The sequence below is a fragment of the Notolepis coatsorum genome, assembly GCF_963971535.1.
Source record: "Notolepis coatsorum genome assembly, chromosome: 2".
NCBI classification, from domain to species: Eukaryota; Metazoa; Chordata; class Actinopteri; order Aulopiformes; family Paralepididae; genus Notolepis; species Notolepis coatsorum.
Window position 1 is genome coordinate 35,463,986 of NC_140166.1, and position 9,802 is coordinate 35,473,787.

Consider the following 9,802-nt stretch of genomic DNA (forward strand, 5'->3'; position numbering starts at 1 on the left):
GGGTTAAGGTTAGGGTTAGGGTTAGGGTTAGGGTTAGTTGGTTAAGGTTAGGGTTAGGGTTAGGGTAACAGCCTGCTGGCGCGATTGTTAAGAGTAACGCGATTGGTGCTGAAAAAAACGTCAGTGGCCAATCAGATTGCGCAAACCGAACGCAGAAGTAAAACTCTGTTGGGGAAAATATACATGCGCCCGGTACCTCCAGGACCTTTTATTTTATTTTCAAAATAAATGTTTTATCTATTTTAAATTTATTCTAATTAAAATAGAAATTATTCAATTAAACTAGCTTTTTCTGCTTATTAGATCCGGTTTAATTCTTTCTTTCTTTCTTTTTGTATAAAAAAAGGTTTTGTGTACAATTTCTTTTTACTGGTTGGCAGATGCCTGTTTTTAAGTTCCAGCTAAGCGGTAGGATTGATTGATTGATTGAAAATTTTATTAACAGATGGGTACAATACAGTACAGCTCAATACACACAATTGTTAAGGGGATGCAGACCAGAGAAAGACTTTCGTCTTGTTTACATCAGGGTCCCCCATTTTCAATTCATCATAACATGCATACATGACATACAGATAGACAGTATAGGCTACTGCTACATCTATACATTTATGACATACCAGATTTACAAATACAGTACTATTTGTGATACAAAAAGAGTCTAAAAAAGAGAGTATACATTTGATGAAGAAACTGTGCATTGGAGGATGTTGGGGGGTGGGGTGGGGGTGGGGGGAAGCATAATGGTTCCATAGCCTGAAGTCTTATGTAGTACAGGTCCAAAGTTTATAAAAATCCCACAGAAAATGTATGTTTTACAAAGGTTTTTGTAATGTGTACCGGTAAAAACTTGACATGATTATCCAAAATGGCTGCTGCCATTCATTTAGATTCTCTAGTCAAAACAATGGACTTCTTCGTTTTCTTGTGTCACCTTCCCCCACTCTCAGCGCCCGTCTGGGATCGCTTTCGTAGCAGACGCTCCTTGGCTACAACGGTGGTCAATAATTTTTGCCATCAGCGGTGACTGGTCAGTTCAGGACCGTTCACAACCGGACGTGGTCACTCGTCCGAACGGCTTGTCAAATGACGCTCTTCTGATGTTTCGTCTTGTAACTCGAGAATGGAATCACGCAATAGGTTGAGTGGGGTGATGATCGAAAGGCAGCAAATTCAACTTTCCAACAATGTATTGGTTGATCGGCGAAAATGCAGCCCCGGAGCCGACAGACGAGGACAAAGTGCTGCGACGTGCGTGTGAGTGTGTGACAGCCAGCCGTCGGGCCGTCTATTGCTTAACTTGACTTTGACTGACTTAAACCCTTTTGCTCTTTGGGGAGCATAGGTCATTCATGAAATCTCTCCAGCTGGTTCGGTGTTGGGCGATTTTCTCTGCTTCCTTCCATGATGTTCTTTCTTCCTTCCTCCGTCTATTGCTTAAGAGGTTAAATAAATAAAGGTTTATTAATCTTGGCCCTTAATAATTTTAGTTTTAGATGGCTGAGGTCGGTTTGTACATTTCCATTCTGGTCTTCACTGTTCCCCTGCCGCCTTTATTGTCTAGACTCGGGTGTTAGCTGTATTTGCTAAGTCTAATCGTGGTTATATCACGGGTCCACTGAGCATGCCGGACACCCGAGAGCGAGAGCCCACCATCCAACAAAATTACCAAGCAGTCCCACAATCCTAGAAAAGGTTTAGAATTGTACAAACCAACTTTCACCATTTCTGGTGCCTCCAAGAAAGGAAGCTTGTTACGTCTTTTCTAAATTCTACGTTTTTACCAACATCGCCGGGATGCGTGGTCGGGAGGGAACATCTGAGCCAAAACGGGGGGTGGTTTCTCTGCTGTGAAGGTTTCAGAAGCCAATAGCTGAATGCTCCGCTTGCTAGCTATTGACCAGCTTGATAGCTATTGACCAGCTTGCTAGCTATCGACCATGCAGCTTGCTACTGTAGCTTCTGTAGCTCAAAACCACAAGCCTCTCTGTGCCATGCATAGATCATTGTGAATTGCATTGGACTACACACCAACAATTATATCTAAATGATTGCATTATAAGCTAAGCAAACATATTATAACCCCTCAGGTCAACACCAAGGGTATTGATGGGTGATCATGAGACCCTTGTTCATAAAACATTTCACATGTCCTATGTATAATTTGTGATAGAGAAAATCACTTCCTGTCACTCTTACTCCCTACTTGACCTTCATTGATCATTCAATTCAAACATGACATTATAAGTAATATGCTAATTGTAAAACCATTGTAGATGAATATCTCATTAGTAATGAATACATTAGTACATAGGAAAGGATTGATTACAAATTGGGAAAGGGTTTTATAAGGGTTATATAAGTGAGTGTGTGCACTTGTTTGTGTGTGTGTGTGTGTGTGTGTGTGTGTGTGTGTGTGTGTGTGTGTGTGTGTGTGTGTGTGTGTGTGTGTGTGTGTGTGTGTGTGTGTGTGTGTGTGTGTGTGTGTGTGTGTGTGTGTGTGTGTGTGTGTGTGTGTGTGTGTGTGTGTATATGTGAGGGTGTATGTGGTTATGCATGCAGGCAATGTGTGTTGTGTGTACAGGTAGAGGGAGAGAGTGTGTTCTCTACTCTTAACAGTCCTCTTGTGAGAGCACTGTCTGTACATAATATGGAGATATTAATTCTCCATTCTTTCTTTTTGTTTTTGTTTTTTGTTTTCGAGACTTTCGGGTGCACTCAGCAATTCAAGTCAGTTCTACTTAATTCAACATTAATTGCACCATATTCAATTCTCTCAACACCCTCTCTTGCTATTTATGTTGACCCTAATTTTGCTCCACAAACGTCCACCTTAAATGATCTATACCAGTGCACTCTCTCAACAGAAGGAATCCAACGTCTTGTCTCCTATAGAAGATAGACAATAACTAAACGTCTAAAACTAAGGGTAGCTGAGACAAATGGATGATAGAAATGTGTCCAATCTACAAGTAAATATGTATTTGTGTGTGTGTTGTGTGTATGTGTGTGCATGTATGTGGAAGTGTTTGTTCGTGTGTGTGTGTGTGTGTGTGTGTGTGTGTGTGTGTGTGTGTGTGTACACAAGTAAATATTTATTTGTGTGAGTTTGTGCATACATCTATGTGTCTATGTATGTGTGTGTCTGTGCAAGCATGCATGCATGTGTGTGTGTGTGTGTGTGTGTGTGAGTGTCTATGCATGTGTGTGTGTGTGTGTGTGTGTGTGTGTGTGTGTGTGTCTGTGTGTGTGTGTGTGTGTGTAGGTGTGTGTGTGTGTGTGTGTGTGTGTGTGTGTGTGTGTGTGTGTGTGTGTGTGTGTGTGTGTGTGTGTGTGTGTGTGTGTGTGTGTGTGTGTGTGTGTGTGTGTGTGTGTGTGTGGGAGTGTCTGTGTGTGAAAACACAAGCCCAGGGCTCCAGCTCCGCCCAAATCTACACCCTGTATTTCTCAGGGGTTTTCTCTTTCTCCTCTTTCTCACTCTTTCTCCTATTTCTCTCTCTCTCTCTCTCTCTCCATTGTCCCTGCTTCCTCCTGCGTCTCCCCGTCCTGTTGGGCTGGCCTCAGGTGAACAGGCTTCTCACGTTCCCCAGCATTGTGTTGCCTTCTCAATAGGACCAGTGTAGGTTTGACCCGCGGCCTGATTCCACCCAGTGCTGCCAGCTCACGCTCCCCAGCCGCGGCCAGCTGGGTCAGACACGGAGGCTGGAGGAGGTCCATGTCACCGTGCTCACGCTCCCCCAGCTGGGTCAGAGACGGAGGCTGGAGGGGGTCCATGTCACCGTGCTCACGCTCCCCCAGCTGGGTCAGAGACGGAGGCTGGAGGAGGTCCATGTCACCGTGCTCACGCTCCCCCAGCTGGGTCAGAGACGGAGGCTGGAGGAGGTCCATGTCACCGTGCTCACGCTCCCCCAGCTGGGTCAGAGACGGAGGCTGGAGGGGGTCCATGTCACCGTGCTCACGCTCCCCCAGCTGGGTCAGAGACGGAGGCTGGAGGGGGTCCATGTCACCGTGCTCACGCTCCCCCAGCTGGGTCAGAGACGGAGGCTGGAGGGGGTCCATGTCACCGTGCTCACGCTCCCCCAGCTGGGTCAGAGACGGAGGCTGGAGGAGGTCCATGTCACCGTGCTCACGCTCCCCCAGCTGGGTCAGAGACGGAGGCTGGAGGGGGTCCATGTCACCGTGCTCACGCTCCCCCAGCTGGGTCAGAGACGGAGGCTGGAGGGGGTCCATGTCACCGTGCTCACGCTCCCCCAGCTGGGTCAGAGACGGAGGCTGGAGGGGGTCCATGTCACCGTGCTCCCGCTCCCCCAGCTGGGTCAGAGACGGAGGCTGGAGGGGGTCCATGTCACCGTGCTCACGCTCTCCCAGCTGGGTCAGAGACGGAGGCTGGAGGGGGTCCATGTCACCGTGCTCACGCTCCCCCAGTTGGGTCAGACACGGAGGCTGGAGGGGGTCCATGTCACCGTGCTCACGCTCCCACAGCTGGGTCAGACACGGAGGCTGGAGGGGGTCCATGTCACCGTGCTCCCGCTCCCCCAGCTGGGTCAGAGACGAAGGCTGGAGGGGGTCCATGTCACCGTGCTCCCGCTCCCCCAGCTGGGTCAGAGACGGAGGCTGGAGGGGGTCCATGTCACCGTGCTCACGCTCCCCCAGCTGGGTCAGAGACGGAGGCTGGAGGGGGTCCATGTCACTGTGGCGAGATATGAGGCTGCGGCAGGATATGTGTCAACTATGATATATGGCTCCGTTTTTGCGTACAGAGGAGAAATGATGAGTTTCCCCTGTAGTTTTTTGTTTTGTTTTTTGTTTGTTTACATACTGGTACTGTATCATAATACGGACGTGGCTTGCAGTGGCCTGCAGTGGCAGTAGCTTGCACACTCCTGCACAAACTGCAGCTTTTCCACTTTAACCCTTTCACTACCACACCACCAAAGGGTTAACCCTTTCACTGTGACGATACAGAAGGTTAACCCTGTCACTGCCACACAACAAAGGGTTAACCCTTTCACTACCACACTACAGCCGGTTAACCCTTTCACTGCCACACTACAGACAGTTAACCGTCTGCAGTGTGGTAGTGAAAGGGTCAAGGATGAACATAAACTATATATTGTACATTTGTCACTCTTGTAAATATTTCAGAATATTTGTTAATCTATTTAATTCCTATTTTATATTTTTGGACTGTAGTACCACTAGTAGTAGACTGTAGTTTGTATTGCAGTTTACAATTCTACATTTTATTTATGTTTATTGTTTATTGCACCAAACACACCAAAACAAATCCCTTGAACTGTACAAACATCTGGTTCTGATTCATGCCTTTGAAGGTTCCGCCACAGGTATATCTCCATGAGTTCCACTTCATTATTTCATTCTTCATAATTACCAGATGGAAGAAAGAAAAACACTGACAGGCCTACCACTAAGCTTGGTCTCTATGTCAATTAAAATATGTGATATATGTGCAGCAAAAATAGTGGATTTAGAATTAAAACACTCCAATCTCTCAGTGTATTTACAGCATAGCTGTGTTCCACTCGCGTGAGGGTGTCACATTGCAGTCTCCTGTTTGTGCCATTTGATTGGATACATGGACGGTGGATCCGCCCCCACAAACAGAGCCCTGGGGCCCTACAACTCACCTGGTGCAGTGACAACAGGCACTTGTTCCATCAGGGTCAAAGACCCACAGACACCTCTCCTTGAGAAGACCTGCTGAAGAACAAAGCACTGTAAGTGTCCCGTATACTTGACATTTCTTTATGCTGTTTTCTTTCTTTCATCTATGTGTTTTTGGTAACTGTGTTAATTTGATCGAGGAGAAAGAGAATTTAAAGCTAATTGCTTTGTCTACGACAGATTATGCTCTTTGATACGTAAACTTGACAGAGATGTGTTTGATTTTATTTTAATGGATTTTACATTTAAAAAAAAATACAAGATTCCAGAACACATCAAGGATGCTACACAAAAAAGTCAAGACTTATTTCCATTGTGGTCCTTGGTCTCAGACAGACAAGCAATACAAAACATGACCACAAATAACAATTTGACAAACTACATTGACATGTAGGGCTACATTTTAAATGCAGTACAAACGTAGCCACAGACAACAATGTAGCAGACAACATTTTCATGGCTCTGGTGTTATGCATGTCCCTATTCCACTGAAAATAATTGGTAAGATAAGTGTTGTGTTGAAGTTGAACAGATTTCCCATATTGTCTTTCATGGTCTTAAAACATGAGAGAGCAAAAGAAACATATAGTTTTAATTTCCACTATATGCTGTGGGAATATAGTGAACCTGTATGTACTTTGTATTCTCCCATTCTATATATAGTGTACCTGTATGTACATGTATGTACTTTCAATATTGTTGAGGTGTGTGTACATTGTGCCGTTCTTCCCACGTTTGATTGACAGGCACGACATGCAAACAGCATGACATTTTAATAAGCCTGCAATACAAACAAACCGCATCCCACAAATGTTAATGGACACACACTGTGAGCAGATCCTGTGTCATTACTTCAAACTCTCCCACAGAGAACCTTTATGGACACACACTGGGCCTCATTCACGAATCGATATAAGAACAGATTTCCTCTTATTTCGTTCTTAACTAGCATTTTTTTCTTATTTAGTTCTTACCTGGGATTCAGCAATGTTTTCTTATTTTTGCTTTTCTCTTAGGCAAGACCAAATTCTAAGAGTGGTCGAGAGCACTCTTACCCAGATAAGAAACTCTTACCCAGATGAGAAAAAAAAGCCTACCATTGGTCAATTGCCCCCAAATACGACTTTAAAAATCCAGAACTTTTCAATAATAATTATTATTATTATTATAACTTATTGTGTGCGTTCTGTCTGAAATGGATTATATATTGCTGTTTGAACAGTTAGATGCTCTGGCCGCCCAGTCCGTACGCATAGAACGCATATTTAGAGATCGTCTAGTGGTTCCCAAACATCTTGTTTATGCGGACCACTAGATTGTTATCAAGAACAGACCGCCTCATATGCAAACAGTAAAAATAAATAAATAAACAACTGACTTTGACACACTGCATTCCGTTGTTGCAAAATGGAGAGAGAGAGACCGTTATGCACCATTCAGTCTGACTTGGAGCACACACTGGACTTAATCTATGCGCACTGCCAGATGAGTGGCTGCTTAACCGTTTCAGATTGCCAAGAGCGGTGTGTGTGTGTGTGTGTGTGTGTGTGTGTGTGTGTGTGTGTGTGTGTGTGTGTGTGTGTGTGTGTGTGTGTGTGTGTGTGTGTGTGTGTGTGTGTGTGTGTGTGTGTGTGTTTGTGCGCTAAGGCGGCCTCGCTAAGCCGTTTATTTATATTTATTTATTTCTGGAGCATCTATTTATCCACTCTGGTTGGATGGTGTATTGTACTTGTGCTGTATAATAACAATACATTTGAATCTAATCTCTTTTTGAGATCAGTCACAAATCGAATGGATCAGATGCCGAACCTCTGCTCTGCTGTTTTGCACATGCCTCATTCGCCTTATAAGGAGCTGGCGGGACGTGTCTGTATGCAAATTTATTGAGCGTGAACGCGCATTTCAGTTTAAGAATGAGTGTGATTCATCATTCAACACACCTGGGTAAAAACAGATTTGGATGTTAACTCAATCTCCGCCAACCACATATATATATACGTGTTTGCTCGCCATGCGTTGAACGCCAATCACGTATATATACATTATTAGATCGTTTGATCTTTTTCCTTTGATCCCCACGCTACAGACTCGCCAGAAGCGATCTGAATCACTTTGGCACAGCCACATACGCTTGAACTGCAATGCCGATCGAATATCACCAGATGGCAGTATCATCTACCATTTGAACTCTGATAGGAAGGCAGCATTAGTCATTGAATGCATCGAGGCATCGAGACTGGCTCTGTGGGGGAGGAGCTCTCCCAAAGCAATCGCAAAAGCAGACCCGCTCACCTCAAAACGTAGTGTCCAGTAAACAATGTGTAAAATATAAACTTGTAATCGCGATCGCCGATGGGATCATTGGAATTATTCTTTTTGGAGTACCTTCTGGCTAAGGTAAGAACCCCCTATGTCTATTTTACTGAACGCGGAACATGTTTATGTAACAACTTGAGAACTTGAGAACTTGAAAAAAAAAAAAAAAAAAAAAATCGCAGTGGCTTGCTGTAGCTACCGGTCATAAACGAGGCTTTTTCTAACGATCGGATTTTCGGCCCCCCCCCCCCCCCCCCCATGATGATTTTGTGAAGGTACATATGTACCTTTGATTTGGGAGTATTTGGGGGTTCAGTAAATGGCCGATGTTCAGCGTGTAATAAACAACAAACTACAGTGTGTAGAAACAAACGCCTTTTTTTTTTACTTACATTTTTATTTGCAGTTTTTTTAAACAGTACATTTCGACATACAAAATTATAAAGACATAATATCAAAAAAAATTATAATAAATAAAAGATTGACAAAGATTGGTCCATTCTATTTTTACATTGTTTATTTACATTTCAATTTCTTTTCTTGTTTCCTTTTCATTCTTCTGTGATGCCGTTTCTTGTCTTCCTATATTCCTCCCACTTTTCCCATTTTGACTCAAATTTCTCCTCTTGTAACCTCAGCATATGTGTGATTCTCTCCATTTCCTGTATCCCCTCTATTATCTCTATCCATTGTTCCTTTGTCGGTGCTTCTACCCTGTACCACAGTTTAGTCAAAGCTTTCTTGGCTGCTACTAATAGTATCTTAATCAGATACTTGTCTTCTCCCTGAATTTCTTTCTGTGTTAAGTTCCCTAGGTATAGTACTTGACCTGTCTGGGGTATTTCATATCCTACTATTTCATTTATTATCCCTCCTATCTCCTCCCAGTAGTTTCTTATTTTCTGACATTCCCAGAATATGTGTGTGTGGTTCGCTACTTCTTGCGCACATTTTCTCCAACATGGCTTTTGTGTTGGCATGTAATTGCCCTGTATTTCTGGTGTTATAAAGAATCTAATTATGTTTTTCCACCCAAACTCCCTCCATATCCTTGATCCTGTGGTTGATTGTTGTATCTTACATGTGTTATACCATTCCTCCTCTGTTATCTCTATTTCTAATTCTTTCTCCCACTTTTCTTTTATATACAAGGTTGTAATTTCCTTACTGTCCATTATTGCCTGATATAGTGCTGATATAACCCTCCCCTTCCTTACTTCATATGATTTTACCATTATCTTAATTATCCCATTCTGTTCTTTGTCTCTGTCTTGTTTTATTTCTTTGTTATAGTAATCTCTAATCTGTAAATATCTAAAGTGGTCTCTATTCTCTAGTCAACAAACGCCTTTTTACATGCTGTACTGCAAATAGTGTCTGTCAAATTAGCCATACCATTTTCCCCATAGCTATAATATAGAATATACAAATAGCTCCGCAAAGATGCACGGCCAGCGTGGCAGAGAATGAGTTAAGAACGGGTTGTATCAATACTTCAAACTCTCCCACAGAGAACCTTTATGGACACACACTGTGAGCAGATACTGTATCAATACTCTCAACTCTCCCACAGAGAACGCCATGGCCTCCACCTTCTCCGTTCGCAGCTACTCTGTGCGCCAGCCCTCCTTCTCCAGCGTCTCCCTGAGGGACAGCGGGCGCAGTGTCCGCTCCAAGCCCCCCGTCTCCGGCCTGCCGTCGTCCGGCACCCTGTCTCTGTCTCGCTCCGTCTCCATGGGCAACGGCCTCAACATGCTGGGCTCTGGCCTGTCTCTCAACGGCATGGGCATCGGGACCAGCG

General features: G+C 44.1%; 1 protein-coding gene across 4 annotated transcripts in view; it reads left to right on the plus strand.

The window, feature by feature from the left end:
- Positions 1 to 5,667: 5,667 nt before the first annotated feature.
- Positions 5,668 to 9,802, plus strand: part of krt1-c5 (keratin, type 1, gene c5) — a 31,103-nt gene continuing 26,968 nt past the window's right edge. For all 4 annotated transcript variants that reach the window (XM_084338165.1, XM_084338167.1, XM_084338166.1 and 1 more), the window contains exons 1-2: positions 5,668 to 5,738; positions 9,575 to 9,802. The exon at positions 9,575 to 9,802 is cut by the window's right edge and continues 179 nt beyond it. In XM_084338165.1, the coding sequence (XP_084194291.1) occupies positions 9,583 to 9,802 (220 nt within the window). In that variant the 5' untranslated portion in view covers positions 5,668 to 5,738; positions 9,575 to 9,582. The remainder of the gene's footprint in view (positions 5,739 to 9,574) is intronic.